Source organism: Dryobates pubescens, chromosome 4 (genome assembly GCF_014839835.1).
Source record: "Dryobates pubescens isolate bDryPub1 chromosome 4, bDryPub1.pri, whole genome shotgun sequence".
Classification (NCBI taxonomy): domain Eukaryota; kingdom Metazoa; phylum Chordata; class Aves; order Piciformes; family Picidae; genus Dryobates; species Dryobates pubescens.
In genome coordinates this window covers 17,108,485-17,136,444 of record NC_071615.1, presented here as the reverse complement: position 1 = coordinate 17,136,444, position 27,960 = coordinate 17,108,485, and the positions used below count along the sequence as shown (strand labels likewise).

The window sequence follows — 27,960 nt, the reverse complement described above, 5'->3', positions numbered from 1 at the left end:
GCAGCAGAGAGCACACTGCAGCCAGAGGCAGTGAGGCAAGCAGCAGAGAGCACGCTGCAGCCAGAGGCAGCGAGGCAAGCAGCAGAGAGCACACTGCAGCCAGAGGCAGCGAGGCAAGCAGCAGAGAGCACGCTGCAGCCAGAGGCAGTGAGGCAAGCAGCAGAGAGCACGCTGCAGCCAGAGGCAGCGAGGCAAGCAGCAGAGAGCACGCTGCAGCCAGAGGCAGCGAGGCCAGCAGCAGAGAGCACACTGCAGCCAGAGGCAGTGAGGCAAGCAGCAGAGAGCACACTGCAGCCAGAGGCGGCGAGGCAAGCAGCAGAGAGCACACTGCAGCCAGAGGCAGTGAGGCAAGCAGCAGAGAGCACACTGCAGCCAGAGGCGGTGAGGCAAGCAGCAGAGAGCACGCTGCAGCCAGAGGCAGTGAGGCAAGCAGCAGAGAGCATGCTGCAGCCAGAGGCAGTGAGGCAAGCAGCAGAGAGCACACTGCAGCCAGAGGCAGCGAGGCCAGCGGCAGAGAGCACACTGCAGCCAGAGGCAGCGAGGCAAGCAGCAGAGAGCACACTGCAGCCAGAGGCAGTGAGGCAAGCAGCAGAGAGCACGCTGCAGCCAGAGGCAGCGAGGCAAGCAGCAGAGAGCACACTGCAGCCAGAGGCAGCGAGGCAAGCAGCAGAGAGCACGCTGCAGCCAGAGGCAGTGAGGCAAGCAGCAGAGAGCACGCTGCAGCCAGAGGCAGCGAGGCAAGCAGCAGAGAGCACGCTGCAGCCAGAGGCAGCGAGGCCAGCGGCAGAGAGCACACTGCAGCCAGAGGCAGTGAGGCAAGCAGCAGAGAGCACGCTGCAGCCAGAGGCAGTGGCCCTGACCACTCTGGCAGCAAAGACATTTTGCTTCCTCTCTAACCTACCCCTCCCCTGGCACAGTTTCAGGCCATTGCCTCTCCTTCTGTCCCCTGAGCCTAGGGAGCAGAGCCCAAGCCCCAGCTGGCTGCAGCCTCCTCTCAGGTTGCTGCAGAGAGCAAGGAGGTCTCCCTCAGCCTCCTCCAGGCTCAACCCCCCCAGCTCCCTCAGCTACTCCTCCCCAGCCCTGCTCTCCAGACCCTTCCCCAGCTCTCTTGCCCTTCTCTGGACCTGCTCCAGGTCCTCAGTGTCTTTCTTGGAGTGAGAGGCCCAGAACTCAACCCTGGATCCAAACTGTGGCTTCAGCAGTGCCCATCCCAGGGGCACAATCCCTGCCCTGCTCCTGCTGCCACCCCAGTGCTGCTCCAGGCCAGGCTGCTGCTGCCCTTCTTGCCCACCTAGGCACTCCCTGGCTCCTCCTCAGCTGCTGGCACCCAGCACCCCTAGGGCCTTTCCCATCAGGCAGCTTTCTGGCCTCTCTGCCTCAAGCCAAGCAGGAAGACTCTACAGGCACTGGGCTGTGACCCCAGAGCTGCAGGGACAGGTCTGTGTGAGTGCAGCACACTGATGGAATCAAAACCCTGGGCAGGCTGAGAGCATTTGGAGCAGGGTGAGGAGCTGGCAGTGGCCAGGGTTTGCCTCACACAAAGGACACAGAAGGCTCATCAGAAAATATCTTGTTTGGCTTCAGTGCTAGGATGTCTGTGCTCATAAAAGCAGGAGAAAGGCCACCCCCAACCCCAGAGCCTTACCCAGCACCCTCAGGACTTGGCTTTTCTCTGCCAGACAGCTGTAAAGAGCCAGAGTTCCCTGCAGACAGGAGCTGAACATGAACTGGCCATCTGGAGAGAAGGTCAGGCCAGTGATCACAGTGTGGTGCTGCCTGGAGGGGAGCAGAAGACACCAAAAAGGAGAGGTGAGAAACCAACCGAGCAAGCAAGCCACCCCCAAAGCCACCAACACTGAGAGGGAGGTGCTGCAGAACTCAGAGCAGCCAGGGGCAGGCTGAGCACCTCAGCAGGCTCACAGCTCCAGCAGCCTAGGACAAGCAAGCCTCCAGATCTTGGGAGCAGTCAGGGGCAGCACTCCAGCTGGGGCAGGATGGGACACAGTCCCTTTCCCTGTGGAGCATCCTCTGCTTCCCACACTGAGGCTCACCAGGGCTCCCTGCTCAGCCCTCTCCAGGACAAGCTCTTCCCTGCTGCTGCCCAACTGCCCACTGGGAAGCCACAGAGGAAGCCCTCACAGCCTTCACAGCTTGGACTCCTCCCACCCAGAGCCTTGGCACAGGAGGCTCTCTCTGCCTGGAAGCCACTCAGCTGGGACACAAGGATGTCAGGGTCAAGACAAGGACCTCTCCCATCTCCATGGTCATCACTGCGACTCACAAGGAGCCCCAGCTAGATCCAGCCCTGCCGTGGGGCAGCTCCCACAGCAAGAGCTTCCCAGAGTCCCAGCATGGTAGAGGGCTAGAAGGGAGCTCTGGAGCTCACCCAGCCCAAGCCCTGCTCCAGCAGGGCACCCACAGCAGCTTGCCCAGGAGCACAGTGCCCAGGGCGGGTTGGAAGCTCTCCACACAGCCTGCTCCAGGCCTCCAGCACCCCCAGAGGGAAGCTCTTCCACACACTCAACTCAGGTGGAACTCACTTGTGCTCCACCAGCAGATCAGAGGAAGCCAAGCTGAAGGTCTGCACCAAGCCACTGCTGAAGCCACAGGCCAGGATTTGCTGGGTGGGATGGAAGGCCACAGCACAGGGCACGTCCTCAGCGCTGCTGAACTCATAGAGCTGCAGGGAACAGACACATCACAGGCATGGAGCTGCAGAAACCTGCATTCCACTGCTGAGCCTCCACCCCTGCAGGGCCCACAGCAGAAAGCTGACCTTGCCCTGATGCACCCAGAGCCCAGGGAAGCCTCTGAGCATTTTGTGTTGTGTTCAAGGCCAATGTTGTAAACATGAAGGAAAAGAGCATTTGTGGTTAACCACCATGCAGAGGTTAGGGCCAGAGCAGGCACTAAGCTGAAACTCTCCAAACCCCACACTTCCAAAGCAATCCCAGACTGAGGTTCCAAAGGAATCTCACCCTGGAGCAGGCTGCAGGGAGACCTCAGAGCAGCCTTCCAGGACCTGAAGGGCTCCAGGAGAGCTGGGGAGGGACTTGGGACAAGGGCTGGGAGTGCCAGGCCCAGGGACAATGGCTTTGAGCTGGGGGAGAGGAGACTGAGAGTGGAGAGGAGGAAGAAATTGTTTGCAGTGAGGCTGGGGAGACTCTGGCACAGGCTGCCCAGGGAGGCTGTGGCTGCCTCCTGCCTGGAGGTGTTCAGGACCAGGCTGGATGAGGCCCTGAGCAAGCTGTGCTGGGGGGAGGTGTCCCTGCCCGTGGCAGGGGGCTGGAGCTGGATGATCTTGATGCTCCCTCTCACCCCAGCCCATGCTGTGACTCTGGCTCTGTGCTCTTCCCTACCTGCTGCATGGAGCTAAGGTCCCAGACCTGGATGCTGCCATCCTGGGCCACTGTTGCCAGCTGCTCCCTGAGCCCCTGCAGGGAGAAGCTCAGCACTGGGCCCGGGGGGGAGCGCATCAGGGTGTAGCAGTCCCGGCTCTGGATGTCCAGGTAGCCCAGGCTCCCCGTGCTGGTGGTGCTCAGCACCTTGCTGCTGTCTGGGCTGATGCAGATGGAGCTCAGTGGAGCCTCATGCCCTGGAGAAAGGCACAGGAGTCAGCAAATCCCCTGGGAAAGCTCCCAAGCCACTCAGGGAAGCAAAGACACAGCAGTGAGTGTCCCAGGCCTTGAAGTCTGAGTGTGTGCAGGTCTGGGTTTAGAGACAGAGGAGTCTTTGCCCCTTCTAGAAGCTGCCAGGCTCTGCTGCTGTGCTGATTCCTTCCAAAGTGCAGAACTACTCAGTTTCACCCCTGGACTCCCATGGGCAGCTGAGCCCTGGGGCCAAGGGCTCCAAAACTGGACCAAGTCCCTGCTCCCAGCAGGAAAACCTCCTCAGGTAGAAGAATGATCAGGAATGTCCCAGGGCCAGCTGCAGGAAGTTCAGCAAGACCCAGGGCAAGGTCCTGCAGCTGAGTCAGGACAAGCCCAGGCAGTGCCTCCTGCAGCCCTCAGGCAGCTGTGTGCTGGGCTGCAGCCACAGCAGGGTGGGCAGAGGGCAGCAGAGGGGATTCTGCCCCTGGGCTCTGCTCTGCTCAGACCTCACCTCCAACCTTGCCTCCAGCTCTGCTGTCCCCAGCAGCAGAAGGACACAGAGCTGCTGGAGAGAGGCCAGAGGAGGCCACAGAGATGCTGCCAGGGCTGGAGCAGCTCTGATGGGAGCACAGGCTGAGGGAGCTGGGGCTGTGCAGCCTGCAGAGGAGAAGGCTCCAGGGGCTCCTCAGAGCTGCTGCCAGCACCTGAAGGGATCCTGCAGGAAGGCTGCAGAGGAACTTTTGCTGAGGGGGTCTGAGCCAGGCCAAGGGGGAAGGGTTTGGAGCTGAGGCAGAGCAGGGTTAGAGTGGAGCTGAGGAAGAAGTTGTTGAGTGGGAGGCTGGGGAGCCTCTGGCCCAGGCTGCCCAGGGAGGCTGTGGCTGCCTCCTGCCTGGGGGTGCTGAAGGCCAGGCTGGATGAGGCCTTGAGCAACCTGGGCTGGTGGGAGGTGTCCTTGCCCATGGCAGACGGTCAGAGATGAGCTCTGAGGACCCTTCCAACCTGAGCCAGTCTATGATTCTGTGGATAATTGTTCTTGGAGCCCTGCAAGCTCTAGGGACAGCTGGCACAGAGATGCCCTCACTCCTGAGTGCTGCTCTGCTCTGCCTGTGGGGCTCTGCCGTCCCTGCAGCAGGCTGATGGAGATGTGGAGCTCAGCAGCACAGCTCCCAGCCCTACTCACCTGCCTCCAAGACAGCAGCTGAGAAGTCCGGGGGCCACAGCCTTAGGCAGCCATCTTCTGACCCAGTGGCACAGAAGGTGGAGGAGATGCTGATACTGTTTATAGCAATCCCAGGGCCTGGAAAGCCAAAAGATGACACTGGAAGGAGACGACTCCAGCTGAGGGGGACCCCATCCAGGAGCTGAGTCCAATGAGCCACCCACTCCTGTGGCTGAAGCCTCAGAAGCAGCAGCCAGGAATTCCATGGTGACTAAAAGCAGAGGCTGGGGAGTTCCACCCAGTCCCCAGAACTCCAAACATGGAACCACTGAGGCTGGAGAGGCTCTTCAAGATCACCAAGTCCAGCTGCCAGCCCAGCCCTGCCAGGTCACCCCCAAACACCTTCCACCCCCTCCCTTTCCAGCACTCCTCTTTGCCACTGTGCAGCTCTCAGCAGTCACAGAAAGCCTTCACCACAGAGTCCCAAGCTGGTGGGGTGGGAAGGGAGCTCTGGAGCTCCCCCAGCCCAAGCCCTGCTCCAGCAGGGCACCCCCAGCACCCTGCCCAGCAGCACAGTGCCCAGGGGGGGTTGGAAGCTCTCCACACCAGGACACTCCACAACCTCTCTGGGCAGCCTGCTCCAGGCCTCCAGCAGCCTCACCCCAAACAACTTTCTCCTCCTGCTCAGCTCCAACCTCCTGCCTGACACTTCCTGCCCCTTGCCCCTTCTGCTGGCCCTGGGCAGCACTCAGCAGAGCCTGGCCCCAGCCTCTTGCCCCCCACACCTCCTTTAGCTCTTGCTGAGCATTGCTCAGCTGCCCTCTGGGGCTGCTCTTCTGCAGGCTCTCAGCCCCAGGGCTCTCAGCCTTTGCTGCTCCCAGAGCTGCTCCAGGACCCTCTGCAGCTTTGCAGCCTCCCCTGGAACACTCTCACTGGCACAGGCTGCCCAGGGATGTTGCTAAGGCCCTGTCCCTGGAGACAATCAAGGTCAGCTTTGCAGTGTCCTTGGGCAGCCTGCTCTAGCTGGAGGTTTGGGTTGGCCATGAGGAACAATTTCTTCCTCTTGAGGGTTGTCCAGGCCTGGCCCAGGCTGCCCAGGGCAGTGGTGCAGTCCCCATGCCTGGAGGGGTTCCAGAGCTGTGTGGCTGTGGTGCTGAGGGCCGGGGCTCGGCGGTGCCCTGGCAGTGCTGGGGTAAGGCCTGGACTGGATGACCTCAAAGGTCTCTTCCAACCAAAACCATTCCATGACTCTAGACAGCTGCTTCACTGTACCAGAGATTCCTCTGGGCTCATTTCTGCCCCTGGTGCCGGGGCAGGTCCTGCCCTGCCTGCAGCTCCTACCTGTGGCGCTGCCCGCCCCGGGGGGCCGCAGGGGCAGGAGCCGCCGCACGCTCCGCACGCAGACCCTCCGGTAGTCCACTTCCAGGACGTGGCCACTCCTGCTGCTGACAAAGCTGTGAAGCAGAGAGACCTCTGCTGGGGCACCTCAGGCTCAAGAGGAGCTGTGCCCGTGCAGAAGAGCCCAGCTGGGGCTGAACTGCTTTGTTCAGTCTGTTTGGCAGTAGCCCGAGAGGTCGTGGGGGTGCCACGGGCGCCCCTGCCAGGGCCTGGGCTGCAAATCCACAACCCAGCCACGGCTGGCTGCTGCAGTTTCTGCCCCTCTGAAACATCGATGGGCAGAAGAGCTAAAAGCTCAGGGCATGCTTCAGAGAGGAATGTCCCTGTGGCACAGGACACAGCCCAGGGGAGGGCAGGGCCAGGTGAGTCCTGCTCTTACAGCTCTGCCTCGATGGAGCAGAGTGGGGGAGCAGCAAAGCTCTGGCGACTGAGGCAAGGCTGTGAGCCTGTCCATGCACAGAGCACAGAATCGGAGCTGTCTGGGCTGGAAAGGGCCTCTAAGCTCTTCCAGTCCAACATCCACCCAACCCCACCATGGCCACCAAACCCTGGCCCCAGCTGCCATAGCCACAGGGTTCTGCAACACCTCCAGGGGTGGGGACTCCACCACCTCCCTGAGCAGCCTCTGCCAGGCCCTGACCACTCTTGCAGCAAAGACATTTTGCCTCCTCTCCAACCTAACCCTCCCCTGGCACAGTTTCAGGCCATTGCCTCTCCTTCTGTCCCCTGAGCCTAGGGAGCAGAGCCCAAGCCCCAGCTGGCTGCAGCCTCCTCTCAGGGAGCTGCAGAGAGCAAGGAGGTCTCCCTCAGCCTCCTCTGCTCCAGGCTCAACCCCCCCAGCTCCCTCAGCTGCTCCTCCCCAGCCCTCTTCCCCAGACCCTTCCCCAGCTCTCTTGCCCTTCCCTGGCCCTGCTCAGCTCCTCAGTGTCCTTCTCAGAGCTAAGCAGAAGTGTGAGGCTGGGGTGGGTTCAGTGAATACAGCAAGGGCAAGAGGACAGACACATTCCTTGGGCTCTCCTGCGAGCAGCAGCAGCTCTGCTGTGCCCTGCAGCCTGCTGAGGAGGGAGCAGCTCTCCCAGCTGCAGGATTTGCAGCAAAAGCCTCCCACTCCCGCAGGGGCCTGGGACAGAGGCAGCCGAGAGCTGCAGGGCTGCCTCCCGGCCTACTGCCCCAGGGGGGGTGACGGTGGAAGCCCTCAGACCCTTACAGAGTGTGGTGGTGCGGGTGGAAGGCCAGGTCGGTGCAGTGCAGGAGCTGGAGGTGCCCCAGGGCCAGGGGGCAGGAGCGCAGGGCACCGCTGCGCAGGCGCCACAGCCGCACGTTGGCACTGCCGCACGATGCCAGCCTGCAACAGAGCCACACGGCGCTGGGAGCCGGAAGGGACCCCCCGGGGTCACCCCTCCAGCCCCCCTGCAGCCAGCTGGGGCAGCCACAGCCCGGGCTGCACCCAAAGATGTGCGGCCAGCAGATCCAGAGAGCTGATCCTGCCACTCCTTTACACACAGGGCAACTCCTCCATCGCTCCTGCCCCTTCTCCTGCCCCTCCTCCCTCCCTCCTCTCCTGCCCCTTCTGAGCAGCTCTGCAGCCTTCCACGGCCATGCTCCAGGACAGGATCCATCCCAGCAGGCTTCTGTAATTGCCACAACTCCTGCAGCAGGACAGCTTGCAGCTCCTCCTGCCCCAGGAGACAGTGCCACAGAAAGCTGCCCTGCTGCTGCCCAGCCCCTGCTGCTGCCGCCCAGCCCCTGCGGCTTGCTGCTGTTTGCTGCTGCCCAGCCCCTGCTGCTTGCTGCTGTTTGCTGCCGCCCAGCCCCTGCTGCTTGCCGCCGCCCAGCCCCTGCTGCTTGCTGCTGTTTGCTGCCGCCCAGCCCCTGCTGCTTGCCGCCGCCCAGCCCCTGCTGCTTGCTGCTGTTTGCTGCCGCCCAGCCCCTGCTGCTTGCTGCTGCTGCCGCCCAGCCCCTGCTGCTTGCTGTTCAGCCCCTGCTGCTTGCTGCTGCTGCCGCCCAGCCCCTGCTGCTTGCTGCTGCTGCCGCCCAGCCCCTGCTGCTTGCTGCTGCTGCCGCCCAGCCCCTGCTGCTTGCTGCTGCTGCTGCCCAGCCCCTGCTGCTTGCTGTTCAGCCCCTGCTGCTTGCTGCTGCTGCCGCCCAGCCCCTGCTGCTTGCTGCTGCAGCCGCCCAGCCCCTGCTGCTTGCTGCTGCAGCCGCCCAGCCCCTGCTGCTTGCTGCCACCCAGCCCCTGCTGCTTGCTGCTTGCCGCCGCCCAGCCCCTGCTGCTTGCTGCTGTTTGCTGCCGCCCAGCCCCTGCTGCTTGCTGCTGTTTGCTGCCGCCCAGCCCCTGCTGCTTGCTGCTGTTTGCTGCCGCCCAGCCCCTGCTGCTTGCCGCCGCCCAGCCCCTGCTGCTTGCTGCTGCTGCCGCCCAGCCCCTGCTGCTTGCTGCTTGCTGCCGCCCAGCCCCTGCTGCTTGCTGCTGCTGCTGCCCAGCCCCTGCTGCTTGCTGTTCAGCCCCTGCTGCTTGCTGCTGCTGCCGCCCAGCCCCTGCTGCTTGCTGCTGCAGCCGCCCAGCCCCTGCTGCTTGCTGCTGCAGCCGCCCAGCCCCTGCTGCTTGCTGCCACCCAGCCCCTGCTGCTTGCTGCTTGCCGCCGCCCAGCCCCTGCTGCTTGCTGCTGTTTGCTGCTGCCCAGCCCCTGCTGCTTGCTGTTCAGCCCCTGCTGCTTGCTGCCGCCCAGCCCCTGCTGCTTGCTGCTGCTGCCGCCCAGCCCCTGCTGCTTGCTGCTGCTGCCGCCCAGCCCCTGCTGCTTGCTGCTGCTGCCGCCCAGCCCCTGCTGCTTGCTGCTTGCTGCCGCCCAGCCCCTGCTGCTTGCTGCTTGCTGCCGCCCAGCCCCTGCTGCTTGCTGCTGATGGATGTGCACAGCTCACATTGGGCTGGAAGGGAGCCTCCAAGGGCATCCTGCCCAACCCCCTGCAGGCAGCAGGGACAGCTCCAGCCAGAGCAGGCTGCCCAGGGACACAGCCAGGCTGAGCTTCAATGGCTCCAGGGATGAGGCCTCAAGCACCTCCCAGGGCAGCCTGTGCCAGAGTCTCCCCAGCCTCCCTCTGCAGAACTCCCTCCTGGTGTCCAACCTAACTCTGCCCTAGCTCCAAACCATTGCCTCTGGTCCTATCCCCACAGCCCCTTCTGAGCAGTCCCTCCCAGCCTGCCTGCAGCTGCCCTGCAGATACTGAACTGCAGCTCTGAGGTCTGCCTGCAGCCTTCTGCTCTCCAGGCTGCACAGCCCCAGCTCTCCCAGCCTGGCCCCACAGGGGAGGTTCTGCAGCCTCTGATCATCTTTATGGCCTCCTCTGGCCCCTCTCCAGCAGCTCCAGGTCTCTCTTGTGCTGGGGGTCCCATATCTGGCCCCAGCCCTGCAGGGGAGGTCTCCCCAGAGCAGAGCAGAGGGGCAGGATCCTCTCTCCAGCTCTGGCCACCCTGCTTTGGGTGCAGCCCAGGCTGCCACTGGCTGCAGATCAAGAGATGATTTTCTTTGCACACTACCTGGTGTCATCCAACAAAGCAAACTTCAAGGTCTGGATGTCCACATCTGTGTGTGCTTTGGCCAGCACAGACACCTCTCCACCACAGGTCACCTGAGCAGTGTTCCACACCACCAGCATCTGGAGCAAGAAAACACAACGGCAGAGCCACTCCAAGAGGGAAATGTTGGCAGGAGCAGAGCTGTTCCTCCCAGCAGCTGCCCAGCTGGGGACAAAGAACTGGGAATGGAATTGCAGCAGAGCCTCTGGCATGGAGCGTGTAGGACAGTCCAGCAGCTCTGCAAAGCCTGGTGGCAATGTGCTTGTCTGTCACTCATGATGAGAGCTTCTAAATGCCACAGCTGCCTGGCAACAGGGCTCAGGCTGGGCAGGAAAATCCACACAGGAGTGGGAACTCTGCCTGCTGGGACAGGAGCTGTGCTGGAGGGGCTCCAGAAGAGCTGGGGAGGGACTCTGGACAAGGGCTGGGAGTGCCAGGCCCAGGGCCAATGGCTTTGAGCTGGGAGAGAGGAGACTGAGAGTGGAGAGGAGGAAGAAATTCCTTGCAGTGAGGCTGGGGAGACTCTGGCACAGGCTGTCCAGGGAGGCTGTGGCTGCCTCCTGCCTGGAGGTGTTCAGGACCAGGCTGGATGAGGCCCTGAGCAAGCTGTGCTGGTGGGAGGGGTCCATGGCAGGGGGCTGGAACTGGGGGATCTTGAGGCTCCCTTCCAACCCAAACCATTCTATGAATCCAGACAGCTGCAGAGCACACTGCTCCTCTCTTTGCCTCCACAAGCTCAGTGGAGATGTCCTCTCCAACCCCAACCATTCCATGACCTGCCAGGGCTGGGTGGCTGGCAGCAGCTCCACGCTGGAGCAGAGCCCCCAGTCCCACAGCAGTTTTATTTCTGACTGCTGCAGGCAGGGTCTGGGGCAGCCCCAGAGCCCAGCAGCCCTTCCAGCAGTGCTGCCAGCTGGGCTCAGAGCTGGAGATCAAACCTCACAGCCTGCCCTGAATGCCATAAAACCCAGGGGTCTGCAGCTCTGCTCACTCCTGGGCCTCCCAGTTTAGCTTCCAGGCCCCCACTGTGTGCTGGCAAACCTGCCAGGCTCAGCCCCAGCAGGAGGTGGCTGCAGAGGTGGGTGGCAATGCAGGGTCACACAACTGCCCTCATCATAACTGCACCACACCAGGCATAGAAACAGCCCCAAAAGCTCAGCCCAAGCAGTACCCTCAAGGATTTGCTTGCCTGCAGCTGAGGAGCATGGCTGTGAACACCTGCAGGCCCCAGGGAGATACTGGAGATCTGAGCAATGCTCAGCAAGAGCTAAAGGAGCTGTGGGGGGCAAGAGGCTGGAGCCAGGCTCTGCTGAGTGCTGCCCAGGGACAGCACAAGGGGCAAGGGGCAGCAAGTGTCAGGCAGGAGGTTGGAGCTGAGCAGGAGGAGAAAGTTGTTTGGGGTGAGGCTGCTGGAGGCCTGGAGCAGGCTGCCCAGAGAGGTTGTGGAGTGTCCTGGTGTGGAGAGCTTCCAACCCCCGCCTGGGCACTGTGCTGCTGGGCAGGGTGCTGGGGGTGCCCTGCTGGAGCAGGGCCTGGGCTGGGGGAGCTCCAGAGCTCCCTTCCAGCCCCTGCCTGCTGGGGTCTGTGATTTCCTAAGCAGCTAACAAGAAGGGCATCTCCCTTTGACTCCCAGAGAGGAGCTCCAGGGAAGCCCAGAGCAGAGGAAGTGCATCTTGCAGCAGCAGAGGCTCCTCAGGGCAGGGCAGCCTGGGCCCTGCTGCAGCTCTCTCACCGTCCTGCCATGTGTGTCCCGGCCGGCCCCGCACAGCGCCGCTCCGCTGCCACACCAGCTGCAGGGAGAGGCCACCGCTGAGACACAGCCCCCCAGCCCCCAGGGCAGCTCAGCAGGGAGACAGCAAGGCCTGAGGGATAAGGCCAGGAGGGGGCTGGCAGCTCTTCTGGGCCAGCTGCCAGCAGGGCTGGTGATAAACAGGGGCAGGGAAAGGAGAACTTCAGCCTTGGCTGCCCATGCATGAGGGGCAGGCAGCAGCTGCTGTGCTGCAATGCTTCACCCACCTGTGCCCAGGCTGGGACCCACCTGAGGGAGGTCAGAGAGTGGATGTGGGTTTGGAACACTGAGAGGCAGCTGCCCGTGGGGAAGTCCCAGAGGCGACCAACGCTGAGGGCTCCGAGCTGGGTGGAAGCCAGCAGGGTGCTGCTGCTGTTGATAGCCAGGGCTGAGACCTGTGGGAGCCAGGGCAGCAGGGACTGGGCTGGAAGAGACCTTCCAAGGCCACCCAGTCCAACCCCTGCAGCCAGCAGGGACAGCTGCAGCCACAGCAGGTTGCTCCCAGCCCCAACCAACCTGCCCTGCACTGCTGCCAGCCATGGGGCAGCTCCCAGCTCTCTGGGCAGCCTGGCACAGGCTCTCCCCACCCTCAGCACCAAACCTTTCTCCCTTCTCTCCACTCTCAGTCTCCCTCTTGCAGTTCCAACCATCCCCCCTTGGCCTGTCCCAACAGGCCCTGCTCAGCAGTCTGTCCCCAGCTCTCTCCTGGCCTCTTGAAGCCCTGCAAGGCCACCAGGAGGTTTCCCTGGAGCCTTCTCCTCTGCAGGCTGCACAACCCCAACCCTCCCAGCCTGGCCTCCCAGCAGAGGGCTTCCAGCCTCCCAGCACTGCTGTGGCCTCCTCTGGCCCTGCTCCAGCAGCTCCCTGGCTGTGCTGAGGGCTCCAGAGCTGCCCCAACCCTGCAGGGGAGGTCTCAGCAGGCACAGCAGAGGGGCAGAATCCCCTCCCTGCCCCTGCTGCCCACCCTGCTGGGGCTCAGCCCAGGCCAGGCTGGGGCTGGGCTGGCAGCACTCAGTGCCAGCTCCTGGCCAGCTCTGCACCCCCAGCACCCCCAAGGCCTTCCCCACAGGGCTGCTCCCAGCCCTTCACCCTACATCACCTCTCTAGAGGAGAGCTGGGTCCAGGGGTGCAGCAGGGGCTGAGCAGCCTCTCTCTCACCTTATCTGTGTGCCCAATGAAGAACCTCTGCTCTCCAGTCTGGATCTGCAGGGTCACTATCACTGCATGGCAGGGGTACACCACTGCAGCACTGTCCTGAGTCCACAGGGCCTGCAGGAACAAGACAAGAGTGAGAGGGCTGCAGGTCCACAGAGAAGCCCCAGGTCAGTCTCTTCTGCCAAGGAACAAGCAACAGGGCACAAGGAAACAGCCTCAGGTTGCCCCAGGGCAGGTTCAGGTTGGACAGGAGGAACAATCTCTTCCCAGCAAGGGTTCTCAGGCCCTGTCCCAGGCTGCTCAGGGAGGTGGTGGAGTCCCCACCCCAGGAGGGGTTCAAAGCCACCTGGCTGTGGTGCTGAGGGAGGTGGTTTGGGGGCAGTGGCTGAGCAGCAGTGCTGGGCTGTGAGCTCTGGGTGAGTGCTCCCAGGCCTCTGCCAGCCTCAGCAGTTGTGTGGCTGTGTGACTTGTGCCCATCTGCCTCAGGGAGGTTTCCCCCATGAAGATGTGCAGGAAGGGTGGCACTCAGCTGTGGCCATGCAATCACAGATCAGCTCTGCAGACCACCAGCAGCTACTGACCCATTTGGTGCTGCAGCCTCCAAAGCCAATGATCATCTTCAGCTTCAGGATGGGATCTGGCAAGAGCCTCTGGAAAGCAGAGAGCAGCATCACCCTGGGCTGAGGTTCTGCACCCCCAACCCTAGATTCTCTCTGAAGCACACAGGCAGCTGTGGCTTCTCTCCTCTCTGAGGAGCTGGCTGTGAAACATTTAACCTGGCAGGGAATCAAGCAGGAAAGAGGAGCTGAGACCTCCCAGCTCTCCCTGCCAGGCCTTCCAGTGCCCAGGTGATGCCCAGGGCTGTCCTCTGGCCCTGCAGGCAGAGGTTCTCCTGCCAGATGGCACAGAGGGTCCAGGGCCCTCGCTGAGCATGTTCTGGGCAAATGAACAAACATCCAGCAGTGGCTCCAGGTCAGCAGGGCTGAGCACAGGGTCCCTCTTCCAAGGCAAGCCAGATGCTAGTGGAAAGGGGAACTGCCAGGCAGGAAAACCATCACCAGCTACTGGACTCCCCAGGACCCACTCAAACTCCAGCCTGGACCTGGTGTTCCCCCCAGCTGCTGCCAGGGGCACAGGCACCTTCCCCAGTGCCATCCTCACAGCCTCACCTGCCCCAGACAGCTCCACCTCCACCCCCCCAAGCCTGCCTGGCTCCCTCTCCCACATGGCTCCACCTCCCCCCCTCCCTCTCCACATGTAGCCAGCAGCAGCCCAAAGCCCCCCTGAGCTGCTGTGCCTCCTCACCCACCTGCTTGGCTGCCTGGGCAGCTGTGCTGGTGCCCTCTGTGCCCTGCTGGGAGCACACCTGGATGCCACCACCGCCGGCCGCCGGCTCCACGTCCCTGGCACTGTGCAGCCTCTGCTTCTCCTGCAGCTCCTGCTCCTCAGCAGGGGCAGCCCTGGGAAGCCCTGGGGCTGTCAGGTGAAGCTCAGGGATGCTTTGGGGAGTTGCAGGGCAGCAGTGTGGCAGCTGAGGAAGAGCAAAGCCTGAGAGCTCAGCTCAGTGCTCAGCCAGGCCTCCCCTGAGGGACTGCACGGTGACACCAGCAGGGATGGAGCACCCTTGGGAGTGCCTGACTTGGCCAGGGATGGCAACCAGGCCACTCTCCCTATGCTCCCAGGGCTGTCACCTCCTCCAGACAGCAGAGCACAGCCCCTGGAAAGACCCAGCCCTGAAGGGGCTCAGAGCTGCTCTCTCCCCACGGAGCAGAGGCTGCAAGCACCTCACCAGGCAGCTCAGCCTCACTGTCCCCCACTCCACAGCACGAGGAGGCCTTCCCCCAGGGCCTCTCCAGAAGGCCAGCACCAGCTCCCACAGCACCACCAGCATGGAAGGCAAATTCAGCAGCCAGGGCAGGTGCCTATGGTCTGGCCTCCACACACTGCACTCTCCCTGGGGGCACCCAGCCAGGGTCTGTAGCCTCCAGGCTTCATTTCCTCACACAGCCTTTGGCTGCCCCAGCTGAGGCAGGCAGGATGGCTGGCTGGAGATGAGCAGGTACTTGGCATTTATCTTCTCTGCTCTGTGCTGTACCACCCAGACAGGAACTGCAGGGCTGTGGCCAACAGACCCTGCCCACAGCAGCTTCAACATCCTAAACAGGATCATAGGCTGGAAGGGCTTGGAAGGGACCTCTGGAGATCATCCAGCCCAACCCCCTGCCAAGGCAGGGCCACCTAGAGCAGGTCACACAGAAACCATCCAGGGGGGGTTGGAAGCTCTCCAGAGAAGGAGACTCCAGCACCTCTCTGGGCAGCCTGCTCCAGGGCTCTGCCACCCTTCAGTTACAGAAGTTCCTCCTCATGTTCAGCACTTCTGATGTTCCACTTTGTGCCTCTCACCCCTTGTCCTGCCACTGGGTACCACTGACAGCAGCCTGGTGCCACCCTCCTGACACCCACCCTTGAAGTATTGCTCAGCACTGATCAGATGCCCCTCAGGCTGCTCTTCTCCAGGCTCTCAGCCCCAGGGCTCTCAGCCTTTCCCCACCACAGAGCTGCTCCAGGCCCCTCAGCAGCTTTGGAGCCCTTTGCTGTCCCCTCTCCAGCATTTCTCTGTCCTTCTTCAACTGGGGAGCCCACAACTGGAGCCAGGACTCCAGATGAGGCCTCCCAGGGTAGAGGGGGAGGAAAACCTCCCTTGTCCTGCTGGCCACACTCTTCTCAATGCACCCCAGAAGGCTTCCTGTCCCCAAGGGCACACTGCTGGCTCAGGGCATCCTCTTGTGCCCCTGCACTCCCAGAGCTGTTTGCCAGCAGCTCAGCCCCACCCAGTGCTGATCCATGAGGTTGTTCTTCCCCAGGGCCAGGACCCTACCTTGCTGACTCCCACTGGATTTCTCCTTGCCCAGGGCTCACTGGGTGGCAGCACAGCCTGAGGGGTGGCAGCCACTGCTCCCAGTTTGGTATCAGCAGCACCGTGCCTGAGGCTCCACTCCAAGCCCTCACTCAGACAATTGATGAAGATACTGAACAGGGCCAGGCCCAGCACTGAGCCCTGGGGGTACCACCAGCCACAGCCCTCCAACTAGACTCTGCCCCACTGACCACAACTCCCTGAGCCCTGTCCTTCAGCCAGCTGCCAACCCCCATCACCACCCAGACCCTGCTGGGAGGATGCCATGGGGGACAGTGACAGAAATCAGGGAACTCAGAGACACAGCATGAGGAAAAGCTGCAGGGGAGGCAGCAAGGAAGAAGCCACAGACTGCTCCTGGGGGACTTACAGCTTTGGGACAGGTTGTGTGAGGGCTGAGGGACACTCTGTCCTGGGCTGCCCTGGTGAGCACCACTGGCTGGCAGATGAGGTCTGCTGAGACTTGCCCACCTGGGTGACAAGAGAAGCAGGCTGGGCCCTGCTGGAAAGGCAAGCACCCACCTGTGCTGGCACAGCCAGGCCTGCTGCCCACAGCCTTCCTACCTGCCACTGGCTCAGGGCAGCTCCTCCTGATGGAGCTGAAGGGCAGCTCAGAGCCCTCAGATGGGAACCTGAGCAGAACCAGAGGAAGATGTCATGGAAGTGGGACACCGCACCCAGGAATCCACCTTGGGAACTCCCTGCCTGGACCCCTCCCTGCCCCTTCCCCCAGACATTTTCATCAGTGATGTGCACAGTGGGATCCAGGCCCCCACAGCAGGTTTGCAGGTGACACCAAGGTGAGAGGGGCAGGGCACAACCCGAGGGACAGAGGCCATCTAGAGGGACCTGGGGAGCCCCTGTGAACCTCATGAGGATCAACAAGGTCAAGGGCAAGTTTCTGCACCTGAGTCAGGGCAACCCCTGGTACCAACCCAGGCTGGAGGGGGAAGGGCTGGGAGCAGCCCTGTGGGGAAGGCCTTGGGGGTGCTGGGGGTGCAGAGCTGGCCAGGAGCTGGCACTGAGTGCTGCCAGCCCAGCCCCAGCCTGGCCTGGGCTGAGCCCCAGCAGTGTGGGCAGCAGGGGCAGGGAGGGGATTCTGCCCCTCTGCTGTGCCTGCTGAGACCTCCCCTGCAGGGCTGGGGCAGCTCTGGAGCCCTCAGCACAGCCAGGGAGCTGCTGGAGCAGGGCCAGAGGAGGCCACAGCAGTGCTGGGAGGCTGGAAGCCCTCTGCTGGGAGGCCAGGCTGGGAGGGTTGGGGGTACCCAAATGGCTCCCCCAAGCCCCATCTTTGTCACTCCATCAGCAGTGTTCCCCACCCTGCATTCCCCAGGGCCTGGAGCCACAGGCAGGAGCAGCCATACCTGATGTAGTCGTAGAGGTCGTGCCAGCTGCGCCCCTTGGGCACAGGGAATGCCATCTCCCGGGGCATGGGCACGAGCCCAGGGCACAGCAGGCCAGCCTGCCTTGCCTGAGAGAAGGTCACACCTGGCAGCAGGGATGGAGGCAGAGAGATCAGCTCTGCAAGGGCTGTGCAGCTGCCTGAAGTCACACTGCCCATGGGACAGAGGCACAAACCATGACCCTCTGCAAGCACCCAGGGAACAAAGACCACAGCCCTGAGCTCTGCAGCAAACCAACACAGCTCTGAGCAGGGGCACTGCAGAGTGCCAGCAGGCAGGGGCTGGAAGGGAGCTCTGGAGCTCCCCCAGCCCAAGCCCTGCTCCAGCAGGGCACCCACAGCACCCTGCCCAGCAGCACAGTGCCCGGGGGGGTTGGAAGCTCTCCACACCAGGACACTCCACAACCTCTCTGGGCAGCCTGCTCCAGGCCTCCAGCAGCCTCACCCCAAACAACTTTCTCCTCCTGCTCAGCTCCAACCTCCTGCCTGACACTTGCTGCCCCTTGCCCCTTGTGCTGGCCCTGGGCAGCACTCAGCAGAGCCTGGCCCCAGCCTCTTGCCCCCCACAGCTCCTTTAGCTCTTGCTGAGCATTGCTCAGCTGCCCTCTGGGGCTGCTCTTCTGCAGGCTCTCAGCCCCAGGGCTCTCAGCCTTTGCTGCTCCCAGAGCTGCTCCAGGCCCCTCAGCAGCTCTGCAGCCTGCCCTGGACTCTCTCCAGCGCTTCTCTGTCTCTCCTGCACTGGGGAGCCCAGAGCTGGAACCTGGACTGCAGATGTGGCCTCACTGGAGCAGAGCAGAGGGGCAGGAGACCCTCCCTTGCCCTGCTGGCCACACTCTTCTTGCTGCACCCCAGGATCCCATTGGCCTTCTTGGTACCCAAGACACATTTCTGGCTCCTGGGGAACTTCTTGTCCCCCAGCACTCCCAGGTCCTTCTCCATGGAGCTGCTTCCCAGCAGGTCCTCCCTCTCCTGACCTGCTGCAGGAGGTTGTAGCTTCCCAGGGGCAGGATCCCACACCTGCCCTGCTTGAGCTTCACCAGCTGCCCTCCCCCCAGCTCTCCAGCCTGGCCAGGTCTGTTCCTCTTCAGCTCTTCCTGAAGCTATCCACCTCCAAAGATGACTCTGGAGGCTAAACCCTTGGTTTGGATTTCTAACCCCCCTAGGCCCAGGATTCACTTTGTGCTCTGCTCCATGGCTCAGCACCTCGCCAGGATTTGTGTTTCCCTTTTTGCTTCCCTTCCTGCTTTATGACTTCATGAAAGCCCTCAAGATATAAGCTTCAGGAGGCCAAAAGGAGCAGCTGAGCTTTGTCCTCACTGCTGCTCTCCAGCCTGGGGTTTGGGCAGGTTTCCAGCCCCTGAAGAGAAAGGCAGAAGCTGAGGTTGTGACCAAAGTCTCTGTGCCACACTGGATAAAAAAAGAAGGCTGGAGAAATCTGGGAAGAAAAACCCCAGCAGGAGACAGAAGCTGCAGCCTTGGGGATGGGAGGCTTGGGAACACCCTTAGGGCTTTTTTCCACCCTGACCTTGGTTAGAGATTAAACTTGGCCCTGTCTCAGCTGGAGAATGAGGACAGCTCCCTCCACAGCCCAGGAGAGGATGCTCAGCAGCACATGTGGAAGCTGAACACCACCCTGAGTGTTTGTTTTGCCCTCTCTGCTTCACATCCCATGGCTGCAGTGACAGCAGCCTCCTGCCCTGCCAGGGCCAAGGCCCTGCCAGCTTTAAACCTCTGCAGGCTCCACCCAGGCTGGGCTGAAGTCACAGGGGAAAGCAGAGGCCACCCCGAGGTCCCCACCTGGGTCAAAGAGCAGGTCACTGGTGCAGAGGTTCTTCACCAGCAGGTTGGAGCAGAGTTTGATGCTCTTCAGGTGGCTGTAGCTGCGGCTGAGGTAGAGGGAGAGGATGGAGGGAAGGTCCAGCACCAGGCAGGTCCAGCGCACGTCAGCAGGGGCAGCTCCCACGAGACCTGGGCAGGGAATGGGAAAGGATCCTACACACCTTGGACCTCCCAGACCCCAACAGGGTAAAGCACAAAGGACTTATCAGGCAAGACTCTCACTGGGGGTGGCTTGGCTGTGATGAGACAGAGGGGAAACGTCCCTCAGAGCTTCTGCTGGCCTGGAGCAGCAGTGGGGTGGCAGCAGGGCAGGGATGGCAGCCCTGGGCTGGGCACTGGGGAGGCCACACCTCAAATCCTGGGCTCAGTTTTGGGCCCTGACTGCAAGAAGGACACTGAGAGGCTGCAGTGGGGCCAGAGAAGTGCAAGAAAGCTGGGGAAGGGTCTGGAGAAGAGGGCTGGGGAGGAGCAGCTGAGGGAGCTGTGGGGGTTGAGCCTGGAGAAGAGGAGGCTGAGGGAGACCTCCTTGCTCTCTGCAGCTCCCTGAGAGGAGGCTGCAGCCAGCTGGGGCTTGGGCTCTGCTCCCAAGGAACAAGGGACAAGACGAGAGGCAATGGCCTCAAGCTGCCCCAGGGGAGGTTTGGCCATGAGGAACAATTTCTTCCCCTTGAGGGCTGTCCAGGCCTGGCCCAGGCTGCCCAGGGCAGTGGTGCAGTCCCCATGCCTGGAGGGGTTCAGAGCTGTGTGGCTGTGGTGCTGAGGGCCATGGCTCAGTGGTGCCCTGGCAGTGCTGGGGTAAGGCTTGGACTGGGTGAGCTTCAAGGTCTCTTCCAAGCAAAGCCATTCTGTGACTGTGCTGCGGGGCAGTGGTGCCAGGATGGGGAATGGCAGCCAAGCAGCCCTGCTGCCTCTGTGGGCTCAGGCCCAGCCTGGCACTGCACCCAGAGCCTGGGCAAAGAGGGACGAAGAACAGCCCTCCCAGGAGTCACAGCTGCTGAGGGGCTCCTTGCCAGGCCCCTCTTCGAGCGCATCAGCTTCTGAAGTCAGTTCTTGCCCAGTGCTGTGCCAGCCCAGCCCCGTCCCCAGCAGCAGCGGCACCGTGCCCGCTCCTCACCGCGCCCGGCCGCGCCAGTGCCCTCCGCTGAGCCCTCGGCAGCTCCGCACACAAAGGGGAACTGCAGCCAGGTGGCTGTGAACTTGAACTCCTTGAAGAGGGTGGAGAAGGAGATGCGAACCTCCTGTCTGTCCTGGGGAGACAGAGACACAGGGGGAGTGCCAGCCACCCTGCTGGCTTGGGCAGGGAGGGGCTGCAGGGCAGCGGTGCGGCCGCCTCTGTCCCCCCGAGGGACACCACAAGGATGGAGACCACCTGCAGCCACAAAGCGCAGCCCAGCGCTGCGCCCCCCAGCGCAGAAGACCTCTGCTGCCTCCCTCAGGTCCTTCTGAGAGAGACTGACAGCCTGAGGGAGTTGGGGTTGTGCAGGCTGGAGAGGAGAAGGCTCCCAGGAGACCTCATTGTGGCCTTCCAGGATCTGCAGGGGGCTCCAGGAAAGCTGGGGAGGGACTTCTGAGTGTGTCAGGGAGGGATAGGACTGGGGGGGATGGATCCAAGCTAGAGAGGGGCAGATTTAGGTTAGACATCAGGAAGAAGTTGTTGCCCAGGAGGGTGGTGAGAGCCTGGCACAGGCTGCCCAGGGAGGTGGTGGAAGCCTCCTGCCTGGAGGTGTTTGCAGCCAGGCTGGAGGTGGCTGTGAGCAACCTGCTGCAGTGTGAGGTGTCCCTGGCCATGGCAGGGGGGTTGGAGCTGGCTGAGCCTTGAGCTCCCTTCCAGCCCTGATTCTCTGACTCACCTGAGCCGTGCTGGTGGCTCACCAGGCTGCTGCTTGTCACCTACCTTGGTGGTGACGTCCAGGTGCACCAGGAAGTGCTTGTGGGGCAGGGGTCTGAAGAGGAGGTAGAGGTAGCGTCCCACCAGCCCCAGCGACTGCGTCCCAGCACGGGGCAGCTGCAGGTAGCTGCTGCCGGGCAGGGAGCCCCGGATCCGGTAGACAGTTCCCTTCAGCCTGGCATCCTTCCAAAGGCAGGGTAAAGAGGTGCTGGGGGGTACCCACCCGCGGGCAGTGCCCCCCTGCCCCCCGTGGCACCGCTGCACCCATTACCGTGAGGGTGGCCACGTCCCCCTCCTTGGCCGAGCGCTTCCACTCCTCCACGCGGAAGTGCTTGAAGACGTTCAGGTATGGGTGCTGCCAGGCTGCTGGCACCGGGGGAGGGGTGAGGGGTGGTACCCCTGCCCAGGCACCCTCTGTGACACCCCGTACCAGGGACTCTGCTGATGGCCCCCATCCCAAGCTGCCCTGCCCTGTTGTCACCCTGTCACATCCTAGGTGTCCTCCGGCCCCAGTGCCACCCTTGTGTCCTGAGCCCGGTCATGTCCCTGCTGCCTCCATGCCCTGAACCGGTGCCCCTCCCAGACCCCTCTCCAAGTGCTCCAAGTCTCCCCAGCTCCAGTGTCACCCCTGTACCCTGAGCCCAGTGACAGCCCTGCTACCCCCGTGCTCCAAGCCCTCTCTGCCCAGTGACAATGCCCATTACCTGTGCCCTGGCACCGCCAAACTTGGTGCCACCCCTGTGCTCGGAACCATCCCCTATGCGCCGAGACTAGGGCCCCCCAGCCGCGGCGACAGCCCCGTTACCCTCGTGCTCCGAGTCCTGCCTGCTCGGGGACGCTGCCATAGACCCCGTGCTCCCAACTCCCCCGAGCCCGGTGACGCCTCCGTTCCCCCCATGCTCCGAGTCCGCCCAGCCCCGGTGACGCCCCCGTTACCCCCGTGCTCAGAAGCCCTCTGTGCCCCGAGCCCCTAAGTCTCGGTGACACTCTCGTTACCCTCGCGCTCCGAGTCCCCCACGCTGTATGACAGCCCCGTTACCCGCATGCCCCCAGCCCCCGCGTGCCCCGAGCCCGGTGCCGCCCCCCTCACCCCTGTGCTCCGAGTCCTCCATGTCCGCGACGCCCTCGCAACCCCCGCGCTCCGAACCCGCCCGGTGCCCCCGCTGCTGCCGCCAGCTCGTTAATGCCCCCGGCCCCCCCGCCCTGCCCTCCCCGGCCCGCCGCTACCTGCCGCCATGGCGCGCGCCGCCGGCTCAACCGTCCCGCGCGGCCGCCGCCAATCGGTGCGCGCCGCCCGCAGCCACGCCCCGCGGGGCGGAGCCAACACAAGCCACGTGAGCCCACCCGAACCCCGCACGGACGCGCGGGGAATGTCCCTCTGTGGCCACCGTCCCGCCGGCCCCCACCCCCTCCCGGCTCCCCCGGGCTGGTCGCGGCAGAGGCGGAGACGAGGCCTCGGGGCGCGGGAGTTTATGTGACAGGGGCAGCAGAGCCGGCCGTGGCGGGGCTGCCCCGGGGGACGCGGGGCTCAGAGGGACGGATTGCCGAGACCGAGCCGGTGCTGCGCGTCGTGGATCTCCCGCAGCAACTCGTCGTTACTCAGGCCCAGCTGCGCCACAGAGCGAAACGGGAGCGGGGGTCAGGCGAGGGCAGGGGCGGCCACACCCCTCCCAGCCTCCCCCTGACCCTTCCCGGGGCCAGGCACCGCCGTGGCCTCGCTCGGCCGCTGGCGGCGAGGAGCTGAGACGGCGGCGGGGGGGAGCAGCGAGGGCAGCAGCTCCGGGCTGGGCCCACACCGCATCCCCACGTGCAGACACCAAATCGTTTAGGCTGGAAGAGATCTTTAAGATCGAGCCCAGGCCTTACCCCAGCACTGCCAGGGCACCACTGAGCCCCGGCCCTCAGCACCACAACCACACAGCTCTGGAACCCCTCCAGGCATGGGGACTGCACCACTGCCCTGGGCAGCCTGGGCCAGGCCTGGACAACCCTCAAGGGGGAAGAAATTGTTCCTCATGGCCAACCTAACCCTCCCCTGGGGCAGCTTGAGGCCATTGCCTCTTGTCCTGTCCCTTGCTCCTTGGGAGCAGAGCCCAAGCCCCAGCTGGCTGCAGCCTCCTCTCAGGGAGCTGCAGAGAGCAAGGAGGTCTCCCTCAGCCTCCTCCAGGCTCAACCCCCCCCAGCTCCCTCAGTTGCTCCTCCCCAGCCCTCTTCTCCAGACCCTTCCCCAGCTTGGTTGCCCTTCTCTGGCCCTGCTTCAGCTCCTCAATGTCCTTGGAGTGAGGGGTCCAAAGCAGCTGGGGCACAATCCCTGCCCTGTTCCTGCTGGCCACACCATTGCTGGTCATGGCCACCTGGCTAGAAGCCATCACATCTTCTATGCCACATCATCTAAGTGACCTCAGGTTAAAAGGGGCCACCCTGGGTCGTTTCCCTTCCCACTCCCTAGCAGCCTCTGCCCTTCCCCAGCCCCTCCCAGGCACAAACCTTGAGGGTGTATTTGTAGCACTGCTCTGCCTCCAGCTCCCGACCTCCCTGCAGAAACAACCCAAGAGCTGCTGGTGAGGAAACCACCCTGCAGGAAACCTGCAAGTTCTCAGTGGGTGAGAAAGCTCAGCCCAAAGGAGGTGCCCCCAGGGGAGTGAGACCATCAGGTGATGGCAGGCAGTGAGGAAGGACAGATGCTGAGAACCCTCCCCAGGCTCTGTCAAGATACTCACTTGCAGGCAGATGAGGGTGAGGTACCCCCACACTTCAGCATTGGTGTTACTTAGGGCATTGGCTTCAGACAGAGCTGCTTCTGCCTCCACCAGCTCCTCCAGCTGGAGAGAGAGAAGAGACATGCACAAAAGGCAGAGAGCAGGCAGAAGGGGCTTCAGAACTGCCCAGGCAGCTAACAGCCAAAGCAATCACTGCAGCAAAGCATCTAGCAGGGATGCATCCAGCCCTGACAGGGCTGCAGGGATAGGATTTGGGGCAGAGCCAAGCCAGTGCCAGCACCCAGCTCCTGGGCTGCAGCAGGAAGCTTTCACTGCTGACTCTTGACCCCTCCCTGGGAGCCAGGCTGAGTTTGCATCCCCTGGGAACCACAGAATCATTTTGGCTGGAAAGCCCTTTGAGATCACCCAGTCCAACCATTCCCTAACTCTGCCAAGGCTGGGGCCAAACCATGGCCTCCAGCACCACACCTGCACAGCTCTGAAACACCTCCAGGGATGAGGATTCAAACATGACTCTCTTCTTGATGCCTGTTCCCCAGGAGGCAGGGGTAACTGATGCCTGGGGGGCTGCAACCAGCCCCCAGACCACCACTCACCTCTCTGGCTCAAGTCCACAGCATCCCAGGAGGTGGACATTAGGCCAAGGGGGCAGTGGCAGTTCAAGTTCTTTCCTTCTTTGCTTCCCTCAGCCAAACTCTGGTGGAGGAACCCTGTGAGGTGTACCTCCAGGAGACAGCAGGCTGCTGGTGGCTGTGGCTGGCTGCCCTTGGCAGCCCTTCAGAGCTGCTGGACTGCTCTGGGTAGGGAAAGCACCAGGATTCCTCTCTGCTGACATCCTGCTCCATGCCTTGCTGGTGACATGCAGGTCAGGCAGGCACTGGGAGCAAAGCCCAGGCCCACATTACACTCTGCTGGGGAGGGAGGAGCTGGCAGACCCAGCAGTGGGTTGAGGAGGGAAAGGATTGCTCCTCCAGGAGCAGCTGTGCAGGGGACCTGTCCTCTGACACCCCCAAGGGTGCCATGCTGGGAGTGTGAGTGCACACAGCACATGGTGGCCTTCAGGAGCACTGGCTCCTGGCAGCCAGGATTCACTTCACAGGGAGGTAAAGCAGCACAGAAGGCCAAGGGCAGCCTGGGCTGCAGCCACAGCAGGGTGGCCAGAGCTGGAGAGAGGATCCTGCCCCTCTGCTCTGCTCTGGGGAGACCTCACCTGCAGGGCTGGGTCCAGATATGGGACCCCCAGCACAAGAGAGACCTGGAGCTGCTGGAGAGGGGCCAGAGGAGGCCATAAAGATGATCAGAGGCTGCAGAACCTCCCCTGTGGGGCCAGGCTGGGAGAGCTGGGGCTGTGCAGCCTGGAGAGGAGAAGGCTGCAGGCAGACCTCAGAGCTGCAGTTCAATATCTGCAGGGCAGCTGCAGGCAGGCTGGGAGGGACTGCTCAGAAGGGGCTGTGGGGATAGGACCTGAGGCAATGGTTTGGAACTGGAGCTAGGGCAGAGTTAGGTTGGACACCAGGAGGGAGTTGTGCACAGGGAGGCTGGGGAGACTCTGGCACAGGCTGCCCAGGGAGGTGCTTGAGGCCTCATCCCTGGAGCCATTGAAGCTCAGCCTGGCTGTGTCCCTGGGCAGCCTGCTCTGGCTGGAGCTGTCCCTGCTGCCTGCAGGGGGGTGGACAGGATGCCCTTGGAGCAGCCCAATGCAGTCTGTGGTTCTGTGAAGGGGGTGATGCAGAGCAGCCCTGCCCTGTGTGCCCAGGGGGTGGAGGCAGCTGCCCTCACTCACCCTGTAGCAGGCGATGCCAGCCCCCAGCCAGGTGAGGCAGGACGCGGAGCTCTTGCAGGCGAGCAGGAAGGTCTGCTTGGCACGGCAGTGCTGCAGGGAGACACACAACCAGGGCTGCCACCCCACTTCCACAGGCCTCCCAAACACCCCAGCTCTGACTGGGCTCAGAGCAGGCCCACTGCCCCCACTGGGGTGGCTCTGTGGTGCCAGGCACCAAAGCAGTGATGGAGGAGTGACCTTCGTTCTTCCAGCCAGGTTGATTCTGTGATTCGTTGTGGGGACAGAATCATGACATTGTCTAGGCTGGAAGAGACCTTTAAGGTCACCCAGTCCAGCCCTCACCCCAGCACTGCCAGGGCAGCACTGAGCCATGGCCCTCAGCACCACAGCCACACAGCTCTGAAACCCCTCCAGGCATGGGGACTGCACCACTGCCCTGGGCAGCCTGGGCCAGGCCTGGACAGCCCTCAAGGGGAAGAAATTGTTCCTCTTGGCCAACCTGAACCTTCATAGGGTTAACTTGAGGCCATCCTGTCCCTTGTTCCTTGGGAGCAAAGCCCAAGCCCCAGCTGGCTGCAGCCTCCTCTTAGGGAGCTGCAGAGAGCAAGGAGGTCTCCCTCAGCCTCCTCCAGGCTCAACACCCCCAGCTCCCTCAGCTGCTACTCACAAGACTTCTACTCTAAACCCTTTAACAGATGCTAAGGATGGTAAGAGGCCCAGCAGCACCCAGAGATGTTGCAGTTGCAACCTGGAGGTGGCAGAGAGAAGCAGATCCATACTGGGGAGAGTTGAGCACTGCAGGAGGGTTTGCTGTGTTGGCAGATCTTGACTACAGTAACAGACAATGGTGTCTTGTTCCCAAGGGCTAGAATTGTCTGCCAAGGGCTTTGTGGCAAGGGAGGAACAACCTCCTGCACCAGCACAGGTGAGGGGGGACCTGCTGGGAAGCATCTCCTTGGAGATGCTGATGAACAAATTCCCCATGAGCCAGAAATGTGCCCTTGGGGCCAAGAAGGCCAATGGGGTCCTGGGGTGCAGCAAGAAGAGTGTGGCCAGCAGGGCAAGGGAGGATCTCCTGCCCCTCTGCTCTGCTCCAGTGAGGCCACATCTGCAGTCCAGGTTCCAGCTCTGGGCTCCCCAGTGCAGGAGAGACAGAGAAGCGCTGGAGAGAGTCCAGGGCAGGCTGCAGAGCTGCTGAGGGGCCTGGAGCAGCTCTGGGAGCAGCAAAGGCTGAGAGCCCTGGGGCTGAGAGCCTGCAGAAGAGCAGCCCCAGAGGGCAGCTGAGCAATGCTCAGCAAGAGCTAAAGGAGCTGTGGGGGGCAAGAGGCTGGGGCCAGGCTCTGCTGAGTGCTGCCCAGGGCCAGCACAAGGGGCAAGGGGCAGCAAGTGTCAGGCAGGAGGTTGGAGCTGAGCAGGAGGAGAAAGTTGTTTGGGGTGAGGCTGCTGGAGGCCTGGAGCAGGCTGCCCAGAGAGGTTGTGGAGTGTCCTGGTGTGGAGAGCTTCCAACCCCCCCTGGGCATTGTGCTGCTGGGCAGGGTGCTGGGGGTGCCCTGCTGGAGCAGGGCTTGGGTGGGTGAGCTCCAGAGCTCCCTTCCAGCCCCACTCTGCTGGGACCCACCTGCAGTTGCCAGCACTCCTCCTGGCTTCTCACCTCTTTCTCTTCCAAGTAGATGGAGCCCAGGTGCAGGTAGACAAAGTGCACATCCTCAGGCTCCTGCAGGAAGCTGATGGCTCTCTCATAACTCTCCTTTGCCTTCCCAAAGTCCCTCCTCAGGTAGCTCAGGTGCCCCTTCTGAGCCCAGATGTTTGGATTCTGCACACAGAAATCCAAGAGGGAGCCATGGCTCAGAGATGGGAGGGAGAGAGGCCTGGGAGAGGGGCAGAGAACTGCAGGCAGCAGGGAGGAGCTGGGCAGTGTTTGGTTATAGCAGGGTGGATTTTGTGCAGAACTAAAACTGAGCCAGTGGCTGCCTGCACAACACCAGCACTGTGAGCACCTTCCAGCCCTTCCTGGTGTGGTGGCCTGCATGGTGCAAGGCTTCCTGGGCAAGCAAACAGCATCCAGAGCTGTCAGCCTCCTCCTGCCTTCCCTTCCCCTCAGTGCCCCAAGCTGCCCTCCCTCTCTGCTGAACAGCAGCCTCATTCCTCATGGCAGGGACCTGACTGCCACAGAGGGCATGGGGCTGGGGTCCAAAGGAGAAAAGGAAAGGCAGCAGAGCAGCCAGAGGAGCCCTGGCTCAGGAATGCCACCTGGCTGCAAGGAGATGGCAGAAGGCAAGCAGGGAGGAGGGTGGTGAGGAGGGCTGTGCTGCAGCCACAGCCTGAATTGTCCTGGGCAGCAGTTGCTGTAGGCTGCCAGAAGGAATGCAGGGCAGGCTGCAGGCTCTCAGGGTTTGCTGTGCTGCTTGGCCAGTGCCCTGCTTCAGGGCCCTAGCACCACTCCCAGACTTACAATGTAGTCAATCTTGGTGGCTTCACAGAGACACTCCTCACACCTGGAGAGATCTTCCTTCAGCAAGTATGTCTGGGCCAGGGCCAGGTAGTAGGCACAGGAGGCTCTTCCCTGAAGGATCAGCAGCTCATGGGCCAGAGCCCTGTGAGCAAACTGTGGGAGAACAGCACAGTGTGGTGGTGAGGAGAGCCAGCAGGCCATGGGCACCCCTAGGAGGTGGTGGCAGGAGGACTGACTCACTCCTGTCTGACTTCACAGAGCCCCAGCAGAGTGGGGCTGGAAGGGAGCTCTGGAGCT

At 62.7% G+C, this 27,960-nt stretch overlaps 2 protein-coding genes across 2 annotated transcripts in view; both read right to left on the bottom strand.

Moving 5' to 3' along the window:
* WDR90 (WD repeat domain 90) overlaps positions 1–21,753 on the bottom strand; it is a 49,400-nt gene extending 27,647 nt beyond the window's left edge. The window contains exons 1-20 of the mRNA XM_054161258.1: positions 21,705–21,753; positions 20,980–21,080; positions 20,715–20,891; positions 19,935–20,067; positions 18,779–18,949; positions 16,944–17,067; positions 16,144–16,211; positions 15,950–16,050; positions 13,972–14,193; positions 13,244–13,312; positions 12,666–12,776; positions 11,757–11,902; positions 11,451–11,508; positions 9,680–9,798; positions 7,355–7,492; positions 6,091–6,203; positions 4,771–4,887; positions 3,360–3,595; positions 2,541–2,680; positions 1,646–1,776 (exon numbers count right to left, since the gene is read on the bottom strand). Of these exons, the coding sequence (XP_054017233.1) occupies positions 1,646–1,776; positions 2,541–2,680; positions 3,360–3,595; positions 4,771–4,887; positions 6,091–6,203; positions 7,355–7,492; positions 9,680–9,798; positions 11,451–11,508; positions 11,757–11,902; positions 12,666–12,776; positions 13,244–13,312; positions 13,972–14,193; positions 15,950–16,050; positions 16,144–16,211; positions 16,944–17,067; positions 18,779–18,949; positions 19,935–20,067; positions 20,715–20,891; positions 20,980–21,080; positions 21,705–21,753 (2,524 nt within the window). The remainder of the gene's footprint in view (positions 1–1,645; positions 1,777–2,540; positions 2,681–3,359; positions 3,596–4,770; positions 4,888–6,090; positions 6,204–7,354; positions 7,493–9,679; positions 9,799–11,450; positions 11,509–11,756; positions 11,903–12,665; positions 12,777–13,243; positions 13,313–13,971; positions 14,194–15,949; positions 16,051–16,143; positions 16,212–16,943; positions 17,068–18,778; positions 18,950–19,934; positions 20,068–20,714; positions 20,892–20,979; positions 21,081–21,704) is intronic.
* A 469-nt stretch (positions 21,754–22,222) lies between these two features.
* Positions 22,223–27,960, bottom strand: part of CFAP70 (cilia and flagella associated protein 70) — a 32,848-nt gene continuing 27,110 nt past the window's right edge. The window contains exons 22-27 of the mRNA XM_054161257.1: positions 27,664–27,816; positions 26,863–27,024; positions 25,212–25,301; positions 23,429–23,530; positions 23,196–23,243; positions 22,223–22,317 (exon numbers count right to left, since the gene is read on the bottom strand). Of these exons, the coding sequence (XP_054017232.1) occupies positions 22,237–22,317; positions 23,196–23,243; positions 23,429–23,530; positions 25,212–25,301; positions 26,863–27,024; positions 27,664–27,816 (636 nt within the window). The 3' untranslated portion in view covers positions 22,223–22,236. The remainder of the gene's footprint in view (positions 22,318–23,195; positions 23,244–23,428; positions 23,531–25,211; positions 25,302–26,862; positions 27,025–27,663; positions 27,817–27,960) is intronic.